Source organism: Thermomyces dupontii (genome assembly GCF_041956625.1).
Source record: "Thermomyces dupontii strain NRRL 2155 unplaced genomic scaffold VTN31scaffold_3, whole genome shotgun sequence".
NCBI classification, from domain to species: Eukaryota; Fungi; Ascomycota; class Eurotiomycetes; order Eurotiales; family Trichocomaceae; genus Thermomyces; species Thermomyces dupontii.
The window spans coordinates 2,674,578-2,696,519 of record NW_027192309.1 but is presented as its reverse complement, the minus strand read 5'-3'; the positions used below and the strand labels follow the sequence as shown (position 1 = coordinate 2,696,519).

At 53.2% G+C, this 21,942-nt stretch overlaps 9 protein-coding genes across 9 annotated transcripts; 8 read left to right on the top strand and 1 right to left on the bottom strand.

Moving 5' to 3' along the window:
- Positions 1–198: 198 nt before the first annotated feature.
- Positions 199–1,710, top strand: VTN31DRAFT_4469 (uncharacterized protein; the record flags this gene model as incomplete). Its single annotated transcript, XM_069404860.1, has 1 exon — positions 199–1,710. One exon carries the CDS (start codon positions 199–201, stop codon positions 1,708–1,710), a length of 1,512 nt encoding a protein of 503 aa, XP_069261792.1.
- A 167-nt stretch (positions 1,711–1,877) lies between these two features.
- Positions 1,878–2,610, bottom strand: VTN31DRAFT_4468 (uncharacterized protein; the record flags this gene model as incomplete). Its single annotated transcript, XM_069404859.1, has 3 exons — positions 1,878–2,033; positions 2,096–2,469; positions 2,526–2,610. The coding sequence occupies 3 exons, from the start codon at positions 2,608–2,610 to the stop codon at positions 1,878–1,880; spliced, it is 615 nt and encodes a 204-aa protein (XP_069261791.1).
- A 424-nt stretch (positions 2,611–3,034) lies between these two features.
- Positions 3,035–3,967, top strand: VTN31DRAFT_4467 (uncharacterized protein; the record flags this gene model as incomplete). Its single annotated transcript, XM_069404858.1, has 6 exons — positions 3,035–3,064; positions 3,145–3,198; positions 3,267–3,362; positions 3,427–3,606; positions 3,657–3,804; positions 3,855–3,967. The coding sequence occupies 6 exons, from the start codon at positions 3,035–3,037 to the stop codon at positions 3,965–3,967; spliced, it is 621 nt and encodes a 206-aa protein (XP_069261790.1).
- Positions 3,968–4,537: 570 nt separating this feature from the next.
- On the top strand, positions 4,538–7,282 carry VTN31DRAFT_4466 (uncharacterized protein; the record flags this gene model as incomplete). The annotated part of the gene is made up of 5 exons (XM_069404857.1): positions 4,538–4,651; positions 4,719–6,602; positions 6,657–6,736; positions 6,798–6,947; positions 7,012–7,282. The coding sequence occupies 5 exons, from the start codon at positions 4,538–4,540 to the stop codon at positions 7,280–7,282; spliced, it is 2,499 nt and encodes an 832-aa protein (XP_069261789.1).
- A 1,837-nt stretch (positions 7,283–9,119) lies between these two features.
- On the top strand, positions 9,120–10,484 carry VTN31DRAFT_4465 (uncharacterized protein; the record flags this gene model as incomplete). The annotated part of the gene is made up of 1 exon (XM_069404856.1): positions 9,120–10,484. One exon carries the CDS (start codon positions 9,120–9,122, stop codon positions 10,482–10,484), a length of 1,365 nt encoding a protein of 454 aa, XP_069261788.1.
- A 789-nt stretch (positions 10,485–11,273) lies between these two features.
- Positions 11,274–14,606, top strand: VTN31DRAFT_4464 (uncharacterized protein; the record flags this gene model as incomplete). Its single annotated transcript, XM_069404855.1, has 6 exons — positions 11,274–11,347; positions 11,399–13,518; positions 13,575–13,706; positions 13,760–13,892; positions 13,951–14,534; positions 14,593–14,606. The coding sequence occupies 6 exons, from the start codon at positions 11,274–11,276 to the stop codon at positions 14,604–14,606; spliced, it is 3,057 nt and encodes a 1,018-aa protein (XP_069261787.1).
- A 1,280-nt stretch (positions 14,607–15,886) lies between these two features.
- Positions 15,887–16,539, top strand: VTN31DRAFT_4463 (uncharacterized protein; the record flags this gene model as incomplete). Its single annotated transcript, XM_069404854.1, has 2 exons — positions 15,887–16,146; positions 16,203–16,539. The coding sequence occupies 2 exons, from the start codon at positions 15,887–15,889 to the stop codon at positions 16,537–16,539; spliced, it is 597 nt and encodes a 198-aa protein (XP_069261786.1).
- A 54-nt stretch (positions 16,540–16,593) lies between these two features.
- VTN31DRAFT_4462 (uncharacterized protein) lies at positions 16,594–17,199 on the top strand (the record flags this gene model as incomplete). Its single annotated transcript, XM_069404853.1, has 1 exon — positions 16,594–17,199. One exon carries the CDS (start codon positions 16,594–16,596, stop codon positions 17,197–17,199), a length of 606 nt encoding a protein of 201 aa, XP_069261785.1.
- A 1,562-nt stretch (positions 17,200–18,761) lies between these two features.
- On the top strand, positions 18,762–21,770 carry VTN31DRAFT_4461 (uncharacterized protein; the record flags this gene model as incomplete). The annotated part of the gene is made up of 5 exons (XM_069404852.1): positions 18,762–18,953; positions 19,011–19,065; positions 19,125–20,076; positions 20,138–20,506; positions 20,558–21,770. The coding sequence occupies 5 exons, from the start codon at positions 18,762–18,764 to the stop codon at positions 21,768–21,770; spliced, it is 2,781 nt and encodes a 926-aa protein (XP_069261784.1).
- Positions 21,771–21,942: the final 172 nt, after the last annotated feature.

Genomic DNA, 21,942 nt, shown 5'->3' with positions numbered 1-21,942 from the left:
GTATTTTGTGCAGATTTTCCATCAGTGCAACAAGCAACCGGAGATAGGCCTGTCTTTGTGCACTACTCCTATAGGCCTTTATTTGTACAGCATTCTTTTGAACATGATTGCTACTTCCTGCAAATAGTTCGCTGTTCATATATCTATCTCATCGTTGATTTTCTTTGTGATCGGTTTTGGTTGCACAACTCCCAGAACATGGGCTTCTTTGACCACCTCCAGAAGGGCGGCACATTTTCGCTGCAAGCGAAGAAACCTGAAATCCGCAAAGTTGTCACGCAGAAAAAGCAGGCCTCGGTGAATCGTACGGACAGCAGTGCATCGCGATCTGTATCCGCACCGGTCTCCGCACGCACGCCCCGCCCAGCGCAACCCAAACGGACACCATCGACAGCGTCGCATACCCCAGAACTGCGTTCTTCCTCGGAGAAGCGGCTACAATTACCGTCGCGGAGTCAGAAACGAGCATCTCCCGCGCATCGGCTGTCGAGTGACGACGATGACAGCGACACGGATACGTCCTTTGAGATCCGCAAGCGCGTCAAGGTGAGCGCCAGCGCCGAGCCGGACCTGAATCGTCGAATACGCTCGTTGGACGCGTATGCAAGTGATGGAGTGCCTGAGTCATTGCCTCTGGTCCACGCGGCCGACATCACGTCCAAGGGGAAGTTCACGACGGCGTTTCCGGACGATGCGGAAGCGTCGGAAGTTGAGCTCCAGTACCCGAGCGCGATGCCGCCGGAGCGGTATCAGCTCGTCGTTCCGCGAGATCGCGACGACTTCAAGCCCCTGGATGATATCATACAGGTCTTCGAAGTCGTGGCACTCCATTACATTCCGGAGGAAGAACTGGACGAGTTTGAGAATGAGTCGAAGGGGCTGAAGCGGCGCATTCGTCGAGCTGTGGCTCATCAATCAGGATCGGAGTTCCGTGAGGTGATAGCGGATTACAATCATGTGGTGCGGCGGCTGGTTCGCAACGGGTCGATCGCGAAGCAGCTCGATGCGAAGCATGCTCTGCCTCTGCCTCTCGTCGAGCGAATCCTGACTCAAATCTATGCTCGAACCGTGTCACCACGAGTAGGCTCGCTGCGACAGTACGAGAACGGCACGGACAACGTCTACGGCGAGCTGCTTCCGCGGTTCATCAGCACCATTTTCAAAGAAACCAAGCTCAAGTCCGACCAGGTGTTCGTCGACCTGGGATCCGGCGTGGGCAATGTCGTGCTTCAGGCGGCGCTGGAAATCGGGTGCGAGAGCTGGGGATGCGAGGTGATGCCCAACGCATGCAAGCTGGCCGATCTGCAACACGAAGAGTTTACCTCACGGTGCCGCCTATGGGGGATTGCGCCGGGCAAGACACATCTCGTGCATGGTGACTTTCTAAAGGAGGAGAGCATCATCCAGGTCCTGCGGCGCGCGGACGTGGTGCTGATCAACAACCAGGCCTTCACCCCTCAGCTGAACGACAAGCTGATCAATTTCTTCCTGGATATGAAGGAGGGCTGCCAGATTGTGTCGCTCAAGTCGTTTGTCCCTGCCGGCCACAAGATCCAGTCTCGCAATCTCAACTCCCCAATCAATCTGTTGACCGTCCGGCAGCTGAACTACTGGTCCGACTCGGTTAGCTGGACTGATGTCGGCGGGACGTATTTCATTGCGACCAAGGACAGTTCTCGACTCAAGGCCTTCGCTGAGACTCTGCAGTAGGTGGTCTTCATTTTGGCATTTCGGCTCGGGTAGCGTTTAGATTTACGTTTGTACAGCGCATCTCTTGCTAGACCTTTTTTTTTTTTTTTTTTTCGGTTGTACATATTTGAAGCGAGCCGTATGCATGCGGTACATTCTACACATCAGACAACGCATTCTGAAAATGATCAGAATTTTGAAGCCTCATTCATCGCGTCGGCCTCTTGGCCCATCCGCGCCATCCACCGATCTATCAGCTCCTGGTTTTCTTTCTGCAGTCGATTCGAGCGGTCCTCGGCCATATTCAGCTGCAGATTCATAGCTGCGAGCTCATCCTGGACGTTCTGCTCAATATCAGCACTAGTTTCAAAGACCGAGAAGAATGCGTTGTGAAGTGCACGCGTACATCCAGGAGTTTCGCCTTCTCTCTCAGCTCCTCATCGCGGTCCTTGAGCCGAAGTTGGAGATGCGCCCGCTCATTTTCGAGGGTGGCGATGCGCCGTTGATCACGTTGGGCCTGCGCTTTGAGTTTGTCCAGCTCGGCGGTCGCACGGTTCAGACGCTCCTGGAGCTCCGACCGCGAGCGCTGGGCCGCGGCTAACTCATCCCGGGCAGTTTTCACGGCATCGGAGAGAGACTGTCCGGCTTCTGCCACCTGGGGCGTTGATGCTCCTCGTCGAGACTGAGAGGATTGAGACGGGGATGCCGGGGGAGGAGCGAGGGTGGTCGTTTCCGGTGTTGAGGCCCGGGATGCGGCCGTTCGGTCTGCAAGGCGGGTATCTGTTCGATTCTCCGTTAGCTCTATGCATGTTAATGTCAATATTTCGAATGCGTACATGCATCGTAGAGACTCTTGTTGGCCTGCTCGCGCTCGTCGCGGACCCCCAACGCGGCGTAGTAGGCATCCCGCCAGTTTCCCATGGCCGTCGGCGTCAATGGAGAGAAGGGCGGGTCAACGGAGAGCGGACTTGCAGCGAGCACGAGACATCTTGTAACTGGGCCTCAACGACGCTCCGAGTCCTCTACGGAATTTCTGGACTGAGTAGTACCTATGATGTTGCGATCAGATCAGGTGGCTGGTCATTGATGGAAACTCGAAACGATTAAGCGCGGTTTATCTTGGTTCCATCTGCTTCTTGTCACAAGCACTTCGCTCTGCTCTCCGCTTCATCCATCTACATACTCCCCTCAATTCAACTTTCGCCAATAGGGTACAACGTCAGATCTGCCAGAAACTCTCGGTCCGGTCCCTCTTGACGTGGTTACTTAGGCCGGACGAACAAATAACTACGATCTCCCCACCGCATTCTAGTAGAATTGCCCCAGATTCCAGTCCGCTACCGCTATGGCGTCACGGAAGAAGGTTCTCTTGAAGGTCGGTCTCGCCTTGCGACTCCGCGCGACCACCTCCTCCCAGACGACAGTGCTGCTGACACGCTCGCTCGCGCATGACAGGTGATTATCCTCGGAGACAGCGGCGTCGGTAAAACCAGCTTGATGAACCAATATGTTCGTGATCCCAACAAACCCGCGGCCCCGATCGACCGCGTTGATGCTGATGAGCGCACCCCTTCCAGGTCAACAAGAAGTTCAGCGCAAGCTACAAGGCCACAATCGGGGCTGATTTTCTGACAAAAGAGGTCCTTGTGGATGATCGGTTGGTGACGATGCAGGTATGTTCTACTCGGTCATCCCTCTGGCGATATGGACGGGTCGACTAACTGCGTGGGTTGGCAGCTTTGGGACACCGCCGGGCAGGAACGTTTCCAGTCCCTCGGCGTCGCGTTCTATCGCGGTGCCGACTGCTGCGTTCTTGTTTACGATGTCAACAATTCCAGGAGCTTTGAGGCGCTCGATAGCTGGCGGGACGAGTTCTTGATCCAAGCCAGTCCACGCGACCCGGAGAGCTTCCCATTTGTATGCATTTGATCGTACCTACGGTATCGTTACACCACTAACGGAATCAGGTCGTTATTGGCAACAAAATCGATGTGGAAGAGAGCAAGCGGATGATCTCTTCGAAACGCGCAATGACCTTTTGCCAGTCCAAGGGCAATCTGCCGTACTTTGAAACCAGCGCCAAAGAGGCGGTGAACGTGGAGCAAGCATTCGAAGGTACGCCGAGCCCGGATACATACCGCAGATTCGCGGACTAACCACAACAGTTATCGCCCGGAGCGCCCTCGCCCAGGAAGAATCCGAAGAATACAGCGGCGGGGACTTTGGCGACGTCATCAACGTCCGCTTGGACAGCGAACAAGACGGATGCGCATGCTAGACGACTCTTTCCATGATCATGTCCTAATTCTTTGGTCTGCGATGACGGAAGTTTGACTGTAGAGCACCCACCGATTCTTCTCATGTCTGGCTTATGTCGTCGTATCTTGTCTCTCAGTTTCTGTTCCAGGTCGATTGTCCCGGTCTTGTCAGCATCTGTTTAGTTTTCTTTGGAGTCGGGGTTATGTTTGATCTCTGTCTAGGTATCTGTTTGCTTCGTGGTCCTGTTCGTCTGGCAGGTTACTTGATAAATTCATGATCTTTATTTGCTAGCAAATTAATTCTCTATTATTACTCTGTATGAGGAATCGTTCAAGTACATAGAATGAGGACGGGGGGTGTGTGAAATCATGGTCTTGTCCCTTGCAGCCTCAGGCAGAAACAGTCCGTTATCTACCTATCACGTGCGGGGAAGCAGTGACATCAGCGCATCGACCTGTCTGGAGCTCATCGTTCATATCCAGGCACAATAGAAACACTGCATCAAGCAATCTGTTCTCTAGACTGAGAGCCGGAGCTCGCTGCCCACTGCTAAAATAGTGATGCCGCACCCCTGCCCACAGTTGGCCTCATGGGATCCGACAAACAGCTGAAGGCCAACTCACATGCCGATCCGGCATCCAAGGCGTGTGCCCAGCAGCCCTCCGGGAGCAATGCATTCCTGCAGCAAAAGGCCAAAATCTCGGTAAGTCATTTAGTCCAATTCTTCCATTCTCTCTGCGTTCTGTACACCGTCGACTGACTGTTTCAAGACCTGGCCGTCTTTACCCGCAGGACACAAGGCGGCAGCGGTAACCGAGGTCGCTCGAGAGAGTATATCCGTAACCGGTAAAGTCTCTTCAGAGGCATCTAGCTCGAAAACCTCACGGTCCGGATCGCCAAAGGGTTTCCGTTCACGATCGATCCAGTTGACGAAGAAAGCGGGAGCTTCAAGTCGGTCTCTTCCTGCTGACGTGACAACGACGAAGGTGCATGTTGCTTCGAACGGTTTAGGCTCGACAAGTGATGAGATCAGCAAGGCAGAGGATGCTATAGAACAGCGACAGGCGGCACAGGATGTGGCTGGCGCTGTAGAGTCGAGTCCGGAGGTCGTGCTGACGAAAGAGAGCCCGGATCCCAAAGCAAAAGAGGTCAGTGTCGAGTCACCTTCGGCCCCAAAATACACGAGCCAGTCGTCTTGGCTTGGTTGGCTTGGTTGGAGAGGCAGTTCTGAGCAGCTTCGGGAGAAAGACATGGAAGCGAAGTCTCCGAATGAATGTTTGAAGGACAAGCCCGCCGGGGAACAGCAAGAGCCTGACCGGGCCGAGGATCAAAAGACAGACAATCAACCAACAGCCGTTGCTGAGACAACTGATGGCGTACCGGCAGTGGCGACGCATATCAAAGATCCAGGAGCCTCCACGTCGCAAAAGCGGTCATGGATTCAGATGTGGGGTGGTTCAGGCAGCACTTCAAAGCCAGAAGACGAAGGAAAGAAAAGCAAGTCAGCCAAAGAACGCAGACTTGAAACGGAGCAAGGTGCAGTTGAAGCATCAATCCAGCCCGCAGTTCACGAAGCTTCCCAGTCTGAAGCGGCGCCGCCAATTCAGGAAACACCAACGTCAGAGTCAGAGACACGTGCAAGATCCTCGAGCTGGTCACTTTGGCCCATGCGTATCGTAAAATCAGAGCGACCTGAACAGAAGCAACGAGAATCTAGTGAAACGCGGATATCTTCATCACCAGACCTGTCATCACAAGCTGGGCATGAGCCTACTCCACAACTTCAACAAGTCGAGTCGCAAAAGAAGGATAGTCAGATCAAAACAGTGACAAAGTCCATGCCAAATGTGTCCGCCGTTGGCACTTCAAGAGAAGACACACCGAGTCCACGACCCCCAAAAGTCAGGAGAGCAGAATGTCCTGCGTCAAAGGAATCACCCAGCATCGTCACAAATCGAGTACTTCCATCGTTTAGAGACACCTTTGCCTTGCAAGAGTCACCGTCATGGCTGCAGACCATAGCGCGATATCTTTACTATACCAAAGAACCAGAAAACAAGCACGTCTACGTGACTCGAGATCCGCCACGGCCTAAACGCGCCCTCGCAATAGGCGTACATGGCTACTTTCCGGCGCCGTACCTGCGTACGGTACTAGGCCAGCCAACAGGGACGTCGGTCAAATTCTCGAACATGGCAGCGAGAGCCATCCATGCATGGGCTGAAAATCATGGCTATCAATGTCAGGTCGAGAAGATCTCGCTGGAAGGCGAGGGCCGAATAGCCGAGCGAGTCGAGCTTCTGTGGAAGCTGCTCCTGAACTGGATGGACGACATCCGACGAGCCGACTTTATCATGTTTGCCTGCCACAGCCAAGGCGTGCCAGTGACGGTGATGCTTGTCGCTAAGCTGATATCCTTTGGCTGCATCAATGCGATACGCGTCGGCATCTGCGGCATGGCCGGGGTGAACCTTGGTCCCTGCCAGGACTACAGGTCGCGATGGATCGGCGGGTCAGCGGGCGAGCTCTTTGACTTCGCGCTCCCATCCAGCAAAGTGTCGCAGGACTACGAGGCGGCGCTGAAGACGGTTTTGGATTTTGGGGTGCGGATCACATATGTGGGCAGCCTGGATGATCAACTAGTCTCACTAGAGGTATGTCTTTTTTTCGTATGACGTCCCACAACTGCTATATGGCTGATTCTTTAGTCGTCATTATTCGCTCCTGTGTTTCATCCATATATCTACCGGGCCGTATTTGTCGACGAACGAGTCCATCCACCCAGTTTGTAAGATACCTAAATACCGCACCTCCCAGGAATCTACTGTTCAAGGCTAACAGCACGACAGTCTCTCCCACCTCGTCGGCTTCACGCTGAAGCTTCGCAACCTGGGCATTTCCGATCACGGACTGATCCGCGAGCTCAGTGCGCCATTGGTTGGCAGCCTGGTAGGTGGTGAGGGACACTCGCGCCTCCACGACGAAGAGGGCATTTACTAGTACTGTCCCCTCCCATCAACCGTCTATCGTCATTGTTCTCTTAGCTAACCGTAATCACAATAGCCTCGCCACGGAATTCGCCCTCGAAACAACCAACACCCCCAGCAAAATCCCCGTCAACATCAAACGCCCCACAAACCAAACGAACTCGTCATCAAACAACCCGTACATCCTCCCCTTCGCAATGCGCGGGCTGCTCGAGGAGGACTACGTTCGTCGTGAGCTGCACGACGAGAGCATGGGATTGCTCAAGCTCTTTGACGAATGGCAGCCCACGACGAAGGTGCTCAAGGATGTCAAGTTTCGGTTGGAAGGGGTGAGGTCGAAGCTTTGATTCGCTGCATTTGTCGGGTGTTGATTTATTGATTCCATTCTTTTGAGCGTTCCTGCCGCAGAGGGTCTCAATTTAGATTGAAGATAGATATTGATGGCGGTAGACTTGGCTTTATGGCGTTCGAATATTTGCTGTATTCTTTTTCATGAGAGCCTTGATTCGGGCGCTCCATTCTTCATTCTTCATACTACCAATGACGACTGATGAATATTTCAAAACAGCTGCTATCTTGGCCTGATTACTCGGTGCATGGAAGTAGTTCTGTCGAGCATCAACTCGAAACCCATCTGTGTTTGCTCATATCTTTGGACTCCTTGAATTGGTTGTAGGGTTGTTGCTTCCCACACTGCTGTTACTCTCTGATTGCATACCACTCTCTTTCCGTTGTCAACATCATCCCCAATGGCGAGATCAAGGTTATGATTTCTGTCCAAATGCCCACAAGCGAACATTCACAGTCTTCCACAACCCCTCTTCACTCAGATGCTTGCAAATCTAGTACGAATTGGGCTTCCGACATGAGCAGGGTCAACTGCTCGCTGATCGAGCCTAAAAGGGCTATAGTAAGTAGAAATCACAATCTTTCTTCCTGCTTCATCCTCTGACAGAGATGGCAGGATGGCAAACTTTGGTCATTCGACCAGGAGAGACCGGTCCTGTGTTCCGCATTGCCATCCGCAACGGTCCCATTGTCAACCAGGAAGAAGTCATTGAGCCCAACACTGACTCTATCTTCGAACTGTGCTGGAGCATGAGAGAACACTGTGCATCCATGTACAACCACATCTTCAGATAAATCGCAGCGGGTGTTGTCAAAGAACACAAATCTCCCGAGGGATAAATATGCCGGTAGTTCTGCACGCTGATCGACCTCCCGTGAGAAGTCATTGACACTCCGTCTCACTTCAACCCTGCTGGAGCGGAAGGGCTCATGGTTCCTCAGTAGGGAGAAGATATAGGTGTGTCGAACTTTCGTTGCTGCGCCTCGAGAAAGGAGAAAAAGTCCGCATGGTGGACATTGCCAATGTCACCCTGGCATTTTGCAGGGATAGGAGAGAGTGTCCGGTCGGAAAGAATCTGCAATCTGGCGTCAGATATGTTGACGGTCAGACGACAAGGATTCATCTCATGATGAACGATATGAAAATCTCTGAAACACCAGCTGCCGGTATGCCTAGGTAGTAGGTACCTCGTACTTACCAGATACCTAGAGGTACCTATCTTTACCGGACCTCCTAGAGGTAGGTACCTACGTGATACTTAAGGTAGATACCTAGGTACTTGTGATAATCTACGAGTCAGCAGGGGCTTCGTCCGATCCTTCGAGAGCGTGTCAAGCGTCAACTGTCAAAATCCTCCGAGACCCTTACTAAGCAAGATGAATAATCAATGACTTTACCGTTTTGGGATTAGTCTCTCCTTCGGCGCAGCCACTGTGGGTGCCTGATCCATCGGGCCGGGTTCTGACGTAGCAAAGTTGGGCCCTCAAGATTCCGACTTTCGTCGGGCACATCTTCCATGCTCTTCAACAGCTCCCAGTCAGTCTTTTCTGTCTTTTCCCACGCTCCTTGGAGCATTCTCGCTGGTATATTTTTGTTATATTGATCCTTTCGGACTCAACTCCCGCCGAATCGCGTCACGTGCCAATATGCTCTGAAATGTAGGCGACCTCGTGAGAGATTCGGCCATAACGTCCAGCTGTTGGACGCGATCCGGCATCATATCGGTTACTTTGTCTTTGAAAGAGCAACAGACGATCACTATATTTCTTATGTTTCTCGCCGAGTTTTTTGATCCAAGCACTCTGCCCGGGGTTCCGTTGCTTTCTGAGCCCGCTATGGCGCCGAGCAGCACGCTAGTTTCGATATCGTCCTCCCAGCGGGATGTTCGGAGGAGGGAGGCAGTACACGCCGTTTCAACAGCACCGTCGTGCCACCCGCTGCAGGATGCTTCGTTGCCTCTCGGTCCCAACACGAGACCGGTTGTCATTCCTCCGAAACGCACTCTCAGAGGGTGCCCCGGGGACCCTTTTGAGGCAAAGAGACGAACGTCACCAACTCGCAGGGTTTCGTCAGTCAATTGCCGAGGTCGCAGTGTGCCAGCACCGGTAGCAACACTTCTCCAATCCACCGCAATCCCCCCGCGTCGGAGCGGAAGTTTGCGGAGAACCCGACAATTGTCGCCCGGAGACTTCAACCGCGTTCTTTTCGATGACATCCAGCGTCGTGATGACGGTCCTCCGCTGGACGGGCCTCACCATTCTCCGCTGGACCTTCTCTTGACCCCACCGGACGATGAGAACGAAAAGTCAATGTTCTCTTGTGAGCTAGAGTCCGAAGGACAGTCTTCTTCTCTTCGATCCACGTCCGCCGACTCTATGCCGTCCTTAGATCATGAGTCACACTCTGTGCCGACCTCTGAACCGACGACACCCTCGCCCCCGGTCCCACGGCGAGTTCCAGAAAAACGAAAGCAGCTTTCTTCTCCGGAAAGTTGTCCAAAGGACCATCCACTGCTGGACGTTGAGATTGGGGAGATGGAGGAGCTTGTCACTTTGCAAACTCCTGCTTCGGAGCACGCGCACAGTGCTTCGAGGGAAGTGTCACGGTCGAGGACTCTACCACGTCTACGGTCAAGCTTCAAGTCGAACCTCACGGCATCATTGCGAGCAATCAAATCTGCAGCGCAGACTGTGTCGAATTTTACGACGCCGTCTGTTCAGCCGGAGGACTTCTTCGCTCGCTCAGTTTTCTCCATAGCACCGGCGCTAACGGATGATCGGCGGCCTCGACCGATGAATGAGCCTCCTTCAGCGGCCCTCCGCCGGTATCTCAATCCCATCACACTCTCTCCAGCCGAGATGCACATGTACCATGAGCATCCGACAGACTCTCTTCGCGGAACGTCGATATCGATCCAGTTGCAGACGTACACGCGCGAAGGGACCCCAAAACATAAGTGCGCCGATCCGGTGTTTCCACCACCTCGCCAGCGGGAGCCTCGAGAGAACAGTGATTTTCTGCGCATGGTCGTCCTGGAGATGAACATGCGACGGGATGGGAAGCTGCGCAATGACGTGCCTCCACGAGCAAAGGTCTGGCTACCTCCGCGGAGTCAGCCGCATTATGTCGCGACAGATGACAGCAACAAGACCTCCTCCATTCCCCGGCGCTGGGTTGGGATATCGGTGGAGTGTTCTTAATCTTCACGCACGCGCATTCCTTTATGTTTTTACATGCATTGTACATGATTGCTGTTTTGGATTGGCTGTTTTTGCATATTGGCTGGGGCGTTGGGCAACACTCAGAGGGACAAGGGCATTGCATGGCGATGGATTTTCAACTTTCTGGCTTGTGCTTACTAGCAAACATTATTAGGGGAGTATTTCAGCGGTGCTCATTGCATTATTCAACCATCCTGTACTGCATGAACGAAGCGTCAAATCAAGCACTAGAGATATCTTGATCGACCATTATCTATTCCATTTTCTATCAGATCCTTTGGCGGTGATGCAGCCAGCATTATTGGAGATTGCTGCGAGATACATTTCAGTTTGTCCTCGAGCATCAAGATCAATGCTTCAGCCAAGTAGACGGCACGTTTTGCAGACCCTTGGCTTTAGAAATGTTCATTCTTCAGTAATGAATTGTCGACCGCCAGCAATGATGCCTGGGCCAGGCATCTTTACCTATATCACAGCCGATCCCTAATGAAATTCCTCTCGATGGCAAGACGTGTTGACTTCCATCTCATAGTATTATTTGATCGATGAAGCCGCAAAACCTGAGTGTTTTTTACCTGAAATGACGTCTGAGATGGTTTCCCCGCAACTGCAGGCATCAACCAATCAGTGTCCAGTTGTCGCCTGAACTTGCACTCAGTGCCTGGCCTTAACAGGCTGAAATATGGAGAGCTTCACTGAACAACAATATAATAAATCTTCCAAGAGCTAGAGCAGGTTGTAGAGAAGTAATGCAAACGAACAGAAACCATGAACGGTCATTCCGATGATGAGCGGCTCCCAGATGCTGCTCCATTAACCACGGAGCAGGATTTGGACGAGAAGTGAGCAACAACTAATGCACGTATTGAGAGACCATACTGAGCGTCCGACAGATACCCCAATCGACCTCGCAATCACTCTCCAACTCTGCCATTCCATGAGCTGTTTCGAAGTCTGTTCAACCCTCTGAATGAGAACAGGAAGAAGCCGACTGGTCCGGTGGCAACTGTGGCCCGGCGAAAGATTGGCCCTCATGGCGGCAGCGCGGCGAACCTCACTCCGCAGGAGCGTCGCCGAGATATTATCCATCGATTTATCTCTCGGTGGAGGAGAGAGGTTGGGGACGATATCTACCCTGCCTTTCGGCTAATTGTGCCGGACAAGGACCGTGACCGAGCCATGTACGGCATCAAGGAGAAGGTGATTGGGAAGCTGCTTGTCAAGATCATGAAGATTGACAAGAACTCTGAAGATGGGTTCAGTCTGTTGAACTGGAAGTTGCCCGGTCAGAGTGTTGCGTCTCGCATGGCGGGCGACTTTGCGGGACGATGCTTCGAAGTCATTTCCAAGAGACCCATGCGGACAGAAGTCGGGGACATGTTGATCGAGGAAGTCAATGAAAAACTGGATCAACTATCAATGGCTTCTAAAGAGGACGAACAGCTGCCAATTCTGGCCGAGTTTTACCGCCGTATGAACCCGGAAGAGCTGCTGTGGCTGATCCGCATCATTCTGCGGCAAATGAAGATTGGAGCCACCGAAAGAACCCTGTTCGATGCCTGGCATCCAGATGCTGAAAGGCTGTTCAGCATCTCGAGCAGTCTCCGGCGCGTTTGTTGGGAGCTGCACGATCCGAATATCCGGCTCGAGGGCGACCAGGCCGGCGTCTCCTTGATGCAGTGCTTCCAGCCCCAACTGGCGCAGTTCCAGATGCATTCTTTCGAAAAGATGGTGGAGCGGATGCGACCGACAGAGGATGACCCGACATTTTGGATCGAGGAGAAGATGGACGGGGAACGCATGCAGCTCCATATGATGAGCGATGACATTGTAGAAGGCGGAAAGCGATTCGGGTTCTGGTCTAGGAAGGCCAAAGACTACACGTATCTCTACGGGAACGGGTTCCACGATCCGAACGGTGCTCTCACTCGTCATCTCAAGGACGCCTTTGTCGATGGAGTCGACAACATCATCCTCGATGGAGAGATGATTACCTGGGATCCGGAGCAGGACGCACCCGTGCCGTTTGGGACGCTCAAGTCGGCGGCTATTGCCGAGCAGCGGGACCCCCACGCAAAGGGACCGCGGCCGTTATATCGGGTGTTTGATATCTTGTATCTTAATGACAAGGACTTGACACGGTACACGCTTCGAGACCGTCGTCGCGCGCTCGAAAGGAGTATCAAGCCCGTTCATCGACGATTCGAGCTCCACCCGTACCAAGAGGCCACTAAAGCCTCGGAGATCGAGCCAGTGCTACGAAGAGTGGTGCAAGAGGCGTCGGAAGGACTGGTGCTCAAGAACCCGCGATCACCGTACCGCCTCAACGAGCGCCATGACGATTGGATGAAGGTGAAGCCCGAGTACATGACGGAGTTTGGCGAGTCCCTGGATTTGATCGTCATCGGCGGGTACTACGGCTCTGGGCGCCGCGGAGGTAATCTATCTAGCTTCCTTTGCGGCCTGCGAGTCGACAATCCTCAGGAGCATCGAGGCGACAGCCCGATGAAATGCTTCTCCTTCTGCAAGGTCGGAGGTGGCTTCACAGCATTAGACTATGCGAATATCCGCCACCACACCGACGGGAAGTGGAAACCATGGGATCCGAAGAAGCCTCCGACGGAGTTCATCGAGCTGGCAGGCGGGGACGCGCAACGAGAACGGCCCGACATGTGGATCAGGCCAGACGACTCGGTGGTCCTCTGCGTCAAGGCTGCCTCGGTGGCCGCGAGCGACGATTTTCGCCTTGGCCTGACACTACGCTTCCCTCGCTTCAAGAAGTTGCGCATGGACAAGGACTGGAAGACGGCGTTGTCCGTGCAAGAGTTCCTCGACCTCAGAACCAACGTTGAAAGGGAGATCCGAGAGAAGAAGGAGTTCACCGTCGACAATTCGCGGCGGAAACGGGTCAAGCGCACGACAAAGAAGCCGCTGACCATCGCTGGTTACGACGAGGATGCCAAGGTCGAGTATTCCGGGCCGACTGGGAATGTTTTTGAGGGCATGAATTTTTGTACGTCGCTACTTTTCGAACCCTGAACGGATTACACTGCTAACAGATGTCCCAAGACGTCATAACCGAAAGCCTCGGGCCCGAGAAAAAGTCAAAGGCAGAACTTGAGCAGATTGTCAAGGCCAATGGCGGCAAGATCTTCCAGACAAACCGGGCCGCGCCGGACACCTTGTGCATTGCAGATCGACGTGAGCCTTCCTCGCTTAATCTAGTCACTAGTGCAGAAGCTGATCGAGCACAGGAACCGTCAAGGTCGCGTCTCTGCAAAAGGCCGGACAAGATAACATCATCCGCCCTCGGTGGCTGCTTGACTGCATCAAGCAGAACGAGGTCGACCGAGGGCTCCCGGCCTTTCGTCTTCCTTTGGAACCGCGGTATGTTTTCTTCTACAGCAAATCTACGCACTCGTGCCCATGAACTGACATTGAACAGACACATGTTCCATGCCAAAGACGAGGACCAAGAAGCCCTCGTCGCCGCCAACGTCGATAAGTACAACGACAGCTACGCACGGGACACCACCGTCGACGAACTGCGCTCGATCCTCGACAAGATGGACGAGGACGAGCCTGTCCCCGACAGTGGTTCGTTGGATCAGCTCGCGGAATTCACTGCAGACCACAGCGACAACCTCACGTCGTCACCGGGTTGGCTATTCCGCGGATTGACGCTCTACTTCCATCCCCTGCCACCCCAAGACGGGAGCAACGAGGGAGAAACCATCTTGTCTGACAGCGAGGCGCACCGACTCCGTCTGGCGCGTTATCTGGTGCTCTTTGCCAGCGCACAAGTCGCAGAGACCCTTGACACGAGTATTGGACAACGGAAAGGGAAACGCGCGGCGGCAGAGAAGCCGTCACGCATCACGCACATCATCGTCCCGACATCCGTGTCCAAAGCTGACCTGTCCTCTCTCCGCGGGACGATAGGGCAGTCCTCGGGGCCGATCCCGCATGTTGTGACCGTGGAATGGGTGGAAGAATCGTGGAAGGAAGGGACGTTGCTCGATGAAGAGAGTGAGTTTTGTCCACGGCCAATCTGATTTTTCGTTCGATGAGCTAATGTGTGGCCTAGGATTCCGGCCTTGAAAATGACACTGAGAAGATTGAAGATGAGCGGCCCGTTGGACCTGCATTGTAGTATGTATGTAGTAGGCATGGCTGAAGACATCTGATCCAGCCTGGACCGGCGCAGGACCTCTTAGATCGTACATGCACTCCGGACTGCTTGGTTTGGGCTACATCTCCCTCAATACTCCGTTATACGGCCGGAAGAGCTGAGAGTCAGTCGTCTGTGAGCCAGGCCAGCCATGTGGCAGCGAAAGTGAACTGTTGTAATTCCATCGATCTGAATAGTTTGTCGCGTTCCTGTACATACAGGAGCCTCAGAGAGCAAACAGTGTTCTGTGTGGTGCCAGGATATGTTGGCTGCTGCACTTGAAGAACGACGGCCATGTTGATATTGAGAAACCTTTCGAGGTCCACAAGCTCCTCAAGCTCTATTTACGAGCTGTGAGGCACTATAAATACAACTTGGAGGTGCGGACAGGAACGAAGAACATGATGGAGTTCCAACGATGGCGATGAGTTGCCTTGATGACCTAACTTGGCAGTAGTGGCAAAAATGATCTGCTAGGCGGCTTGACCGTTTGACCCCGAGTCATCTGATTGAGTAGTCCACGACATGCCGTACCGGTATTGGGTGTCGTGCCAAATGTACCACCTAGGCTAGTTTGGAGGAGTACTACTTACTGTTCGTCACGAATTTAGGGCACGCTGAGCTCATTGGATCACGCCGCCAACGAAGATGTGGAAGAGCCTCTTCATCCATCCCACTGCATGGGGCAGTGTCACCCCTGAAGGATTAACAAGGACACACACACAGCCACTTTCAGTCGTGTTCTCCAATCTTTCTGTTGCCAAGTACTGAAGTCCACAATGTTCAACACCTGGTGCACTCCACTCCACTGTCAGTGGACATGAACGCGACAGAGTCAAGGCTAACCTCGGCGCAGTTTGTACGGGGCGTGAACACTGAACGACTGGGAACGGAAGAATGGAGGCGAGTCATTTCGGAAATGCCCCTGCAGCAGACCGAGACAGACTTGACATTGTCGGTTATTTGCCTCTTGAGCTCCTTATTCAGATCGTGGAATATCCTGATCAGGCCGACATTGTTCGATTCCAGAAGGTGCAACAGTGCCAACGCTTTGACACACAATAACGATTGACCCTTCCAACAAAGAATGTTCTAGGTGTCGAAGCGATGGCGTTCGATTTTCTCCTCTCAATCAATCACCCGCAGTGTCTTGCCCAGAACGCTTGAGGAACTCGGCGTGGAGAGCCCGTGTATCCATGGCGCCAATCCGATGACTTATATTCGATGGCTACTTGGTTTGCAGTCTGCTCGACCGGTCAAGAAAGTCTTCTTCCCCTGGCGAGAATCGTCGGTAAGGGCCGAGGAGACAATTTACCATTCACGACGGCTGTTCTATATGATGCGAGACCGTGACAATGAAGTCGCGATGTTGGATCTTGAGACCGGCAAGACCTCAATCTTGACCAATCGAGCACCTATACGATCTATCAGACTTTCTGGTCGCTATCTATTTGCGATTGAGTACAGCGGGTAAGAAAAGTTGATTTGTTTTCTTGTCAGCGTTGTCTCATAGTTGGTGCTTGCAGAGTCACAACAGCGTGGGATATACACACATTACGAAAGTCGTCAGAGCAAAGATTCCTTCATACTCCCATACACATCACTGTCGCAAAGGATATAGCGGTCCTTATTCCCTGGGGCATGAAGCGAACCTATCCCCTCTGCGTCTGGGATCTGAGGTCAAATCAAGTCAATGAGATTGGCTCCTTCTCTGATAATAGCCTGTGTTTGTTCCATGTGGACGCATACGAGAACGTGGTCGTAACATTCGAGATCAAGTGGGAAGAATATCAGCCAGAGGTGAAGCAAACCACGTGGTCGCTGACCGGGGAGCTCCTTCGGTGGAAACAGCTCCGCCTCTAGTTAGGGGGTCGTCGTGTGGACGAGTCAGCAATCCTACAATTCATTGGCGACCGAATGCGCATTTATGGCCACAAGACAGTGACAGAGCTGTTCCCTGTCCAAAAGAATTCCGATATCAATGCCACGATGCACATCATATATGACCACGCCGAGGATCGGCTAAGTCTCCGATGGATTGACTGCGTCGAGCCCGTCACCGTGAGCGAATATTCTAGGCGTTTTGGCTCTGTTGCTCCGAATATTGTCTACCGCTGGGCGACGAAGCTCAAGGGGATCATGGTTTACAATGCCGCCACGGGCGCCACGACAGTGCGACCGTACGAGTTGGATGCTCGGGAAGTCAGCGCAGACATTTTGCTGGGTGCCGAATCCCCACGTCCCAGGGATTTCACTCGTGGTCACGACTGTACTTTTCCCTCGAAATGCTGTCGGGACAGCGAGGTCTACTGTGTGGTAGGTAACGATGGAGTGCAGCTTTGGTTCTTCAATCCCGATTTCGTCCCCGATCTTCGGAATGCAGAGCCTTTCCTTGGCATAGAGGAGAGTGAATGGATGAGCTCAGTCCCATTTGGCCAGGATGATTGCAAGAGTTTAATGCTTGCTCGTGATAGGAGTCTGGAGGTTGGGCAAGGAATCATGCTTGAGAAAACGGTCAAGTAACTGGAACATGAGTATCTCAGCCTGGAGCCCGACGATAATAACGATGGGCGTCTTTGAAGGATTTTCGCCATGATTATTAGATTTTGGAGTCTCCCTTTTCTTTCGTCTCCGCGAGGTTCAGTTACACGCCCATGAGGATCCATGCCCGAGCTTCCACTGGGTGCTATCAGGAGGAGCTGTCACACCAGTTGATGGATGCAATCTGTCCATGGCACAACACGTCGGTTCAGTACCGTTCGATTGGCACTCCCAGCTCATAGAAACTGTTCTAATATTCTGCAAATCCTTGGCCTTCGATCGGGCCCCGGAATCGGCCTTGCAATCCCCTGACTTTCGGTTTTTGCCTTCGTCAATGTTTTTCGGCAGAATACCCAAGCAGGCCGATTTCCTCTGAGGATCATGGCCTGGTGCGTGAGTGGCAGTCAAAACGTGCCTGCAATTGGGACTCTATGTACGGAGTACATACTCCGTAATAGTAATCGAAAGCAACCCGGGACCATACCTCACTCCTTCGCTTGCCTTTATGAACGACTGCAGGAACCGTCCCGATCCCCGCAACGTGACGTTTGAAAAACCAAAGACAAAAACAACGCAAAATGCTGAATATTTGCCTCAGTCGCTTTGTTCAGAGTCTCATGATGCCCAGCATTCAGCAACTCTTTGCTCGTTTTTTTCTTCTCTTTCTGTCCACTTTCGTCCAGCGACTTGGCGGCCTCCACTGTTGGACACTTCCTCCCCACGAGTTCTCTCCAATTCTGGAGACTTGCGCGACTGTCGAAAATAAATCCATTGTGGAATAGTCCGAGTAGTTGATTCGAACTTTTCCACACAAACTCGCTCCCATTTCCACTAGGTACAGGTATTTACTGTACTGAATCTCAGCGCCTCCCGCGGCTCTTCAGGACTCCCCGCAAAATCCAGTTTCGAACAATCCAAAGGGAGATCCGCACTTTTCCCGATCGGGTATGACTAACCAAAGTCGGATTAGGCCACATAGTTTAGCGGTGGCCAAGGCTCAGGCTGCCTAACTGGTTTGGGTCAGGAGTCAGATGACATCCCATGCCAATGGCCCAATGCCATGCAAGGCTGAGTCAGCAGCTCGCCCCAATAGGCCTAATGCCGGATAGGCCAGGCGAGAGGCATGGGAGTCAAGATCTCGCCTCAATGGAATTCAGTTCATGTTTGTTCTCGACGTTCTGCCACGCACCAATTATCCCTGTCAAAAACGTCAGCCGTCCCGGCGTCTTTTTCCTCGCACCCTTTGGAGATCCAAGGGGCAGATGTAATTTCAAGCCAGGGCGGCGTCTGCAATACTCTCTCATCTACTACCGACTACCTAACACCCAGCCAATCACCTATATTAGCCCAAGTATGACCAATGATCCTGATAGAGCAACGCGAGAACGATTACCACGTGCTTGAGTGTCGGATCAACGCGCTTGGGGCCACAGGCAGACTGAGACTGCGGTGTCGCTCCTCATAGTCAGCCATTGAGGTCCGAAAGATGAATTCGCATCGTGCAAAATCGCCCTGGTATCGTTGTGTTGACGACAACGTTGGCAATGATGACTGGTAGAACGAATGCTCCCCCGGCGGGCCTGGGCACGCCCAATGTGGACTATCCAATCACTCTGGCCGATGGTTCTGGGGAATCGTCTCGCAAAGGCAAGGGGCCAGGGCAAGAACAGGGGTCGTCCACCAAGCGGCGATGTGTCAGTTCAGCATGCATCGCGTGCCGGCGGAGAAAGTCCAAGGTTAGTACGAAAGCAGTCTGTGTCACTTCATCTGGAGCTAACTGGCCTGGACGGTAGTGCGACGGAAATCTTCCCAGCTGCGCCGCCTGTTCGTCCGTTTACCACACACCATGTAAGTGTCCCACGTAGTGCCAGCCCGCAGTGTATGGGTCACACAGCTCATGAAGCTAGGTATATATGACCCCAACTCGGATCACCGGAGGAAGGGTGTCTATAGAAAAGACGTCGACAACCTCCGGATCCGAAACGCCACTCTGCAGACGCTCATCCATGGAATTCTGCACTACAGTGAAGATGAGGTATTCGAACTGGTTCATCAAATACGCTCCTGCAACAGCTTGGACGATGTTGCCGAAGCGATCACCGCACGGGAAAAGGGATTGACAGTGGCAAAGGTGCAAGATCAGCCGCAGCCGCAGGAGGAGAGTGACGAGGCCGACCAGTTCGGCTCGGAACTCTCGGGCAAGATGAGTGAACTCATGCTCGACGGCTCAGTCAAGTTCGTCGGTGGGACCTCCAATTTGATTTTCCTGCCGCACGAATCAGAAGAACTGGACGATAGTGAGCCAGCATCGTCGCAAGCGAATAGAGAGGTTTTCTCCGTCGCGCAGTGGACTAGGGTCACCGATGATGAGGAGCTGGTGAGGCATCTTATCACCATGTATTTCACCTGGCACTACGCATACTTCACAGTGTTGAACAAGAGCCTCTTCTACCGGGACTTTATCCGAGGACACAGCTCCCAGTATTGCTCGTCCCTGCTGGTCAATGCGATGCTGGCTCTGGGGTGTCACTTCAGCTCCTGGAAAGGAGCAAGAGAGAACCCAGACGATTCAGCGACGGCGGGAGACCACTTTTTCAAGGAGGCCAAACGACTGATGCTGGAGAATGACGAGCACGAGAAGGCAAAGCTCTGCACAGTTCAGGCGCTTGCTATTATGTCCGTGCGTGAGGCCGGCTGTGGTCGGGAAGGCAAAGGATGGGTGTACAGCGGCATGAGCTTCCGGATGGCCTACGACCTTGGACTTAACGTCGACGCCACGTCGGTTGGGGGTTCTAAGCTCACGGACGAGGAGATTGACGCAAGACGAATCACGTTTTGGGGCTGTTTCCTCTTCGACAAGTGGGTTTCTTCTTGACATCTCCCCAGGAAGATATGGAAATGCTGATCCCCAGTTGTATAGGTGCTGGTCGAACTACCTTGGCCGTCTGCCGCAACTGACCCTAGCCAACGTGGCGGTACCCAAGTTCGAGGTGTTCCCGAACGAGGAGTCGGAAGTGTGGGCACCGTACACTGATTCTGGGATCGTCCAGAAGCACGCACAGCCGGCGCGAACACGGGCTATTGCGCTGCAGATCTCCAAACTCTGCGAAATCAGCAATGACCTTTTGGCATTCTTCTACCACCCATCACCAGCAGAGCAACCGCTCTCCCGTCAAGCAGAGCTGAAGAGACTCAGTGACGTCCATACAAGGCTTGAAGCATGGAAGAGTGGATTGCCGGCGGAACTGGAACCCAAAGATGGGAGGCTACCGCCTGTTCTCCTCATGCAGTACGGACTTTCCATTGTTTAATCAACGTTGCTTGGCTGACTCGGCTCCAGTATGTTCTACCACCTTCTCTTCATCCACTTGTACCGCCCGTTCCTCAAATATACCAAGTCGACGTCTCCCCTGCCTCCACACGTTTCGCCCCGACGGCTGTGCACACAGGCCGCCGCCGCTATCTCACGATTGTTCCGCATGTACAAGCGGTCATACGGACTGCGGCAGATCTGCAACCTTGCAGTGTATATCGCCCACACCGCCTGTACCATCCACCTGTTGAACTTGCCTGACCAGAACGCGAAACGAGACCTTATCCACGGTCTTCGAAGCCTGGAGGAAATGGCCGAGGGATGGCTCTGCGCTCGGCGTACCCTCCGCATCCTGGACATGTCCGCCAGCAAGTGGCGAGTCAACCTCCCTAAGGAAGCGGTGGAGATCTTTGAGCGGACGCACGCGAAATGGGGATCGTGGGCCGCCTGGGACCGCGGGTCATCGCCGATCACGACGACGACCGAGGACTCGGTGAAGTCTGGAAGCCCTCATGTTTCGCCGAATACCGATGCCCCGGACTCGACCAAACCACAGCAAGACAACCCGAAAACCGAGGTCCAATCTCCCCCACAGCTGCAACAACAACCCCAATTATATCCCAACGAGGCGCATATGTACACGACATCGCCTGAGAACGAATCGATGCCAGCCTACCAGCAACACACGACGACTTGCCCTCCGGAGCCCAGTTACCTGGGGATTCCTTTTTTTTATCAAGACTCGGATTCTTTCCTACAGCAAGAACAACAACCGCAGTCCCAGCCGCCCCAACAGCCATCACAACCGGGGCTCTGGAATATTGAGAACAACATGCAATCTTGCAGCAGCAGCAGCAGCAATCCGGACGGAGTCCCTGCAGTATCCACCTTCCCAACCAGCGGTATGAATCACGTCACCCTCGACGGCAGTCAAGACTGGTGGTTCCGCGATCAGAATTCGCTCGCTCTGGGGCTCGACAACTGGGACAATGGGTTACCGAGCAGCCAATACTTCGGCCCGACGTCATCGCCAACAGCGACAGCGGCGGCGACAACCACAGCAACATATGAAAACGGACATTTGAATGCCCATTCAGGCCCGCCACCACCGCCTCAGCAGTCAATGCCACAACTTGGACTCGATCTGACAACGGACGGTCTTCAACAGCAGCAACAACAACAACATCATCATCATCATCTCAGAACGGGATATGCATATCCTCCTCTGAATCGGTACTGAAACGTTTTATAGGCGAGTTTTCCGCTGTCCGTAGATCCGGATACATATATTGATTCGATCTTGGCCACGGATTCTTAGATCGACATCACCTCAATTTTGATCTGAGCCAAGGGGATGGGCTCGGCTCGTAGACTTCTAGAATACAACACATACAGTTTGGTTTGTGATCTGG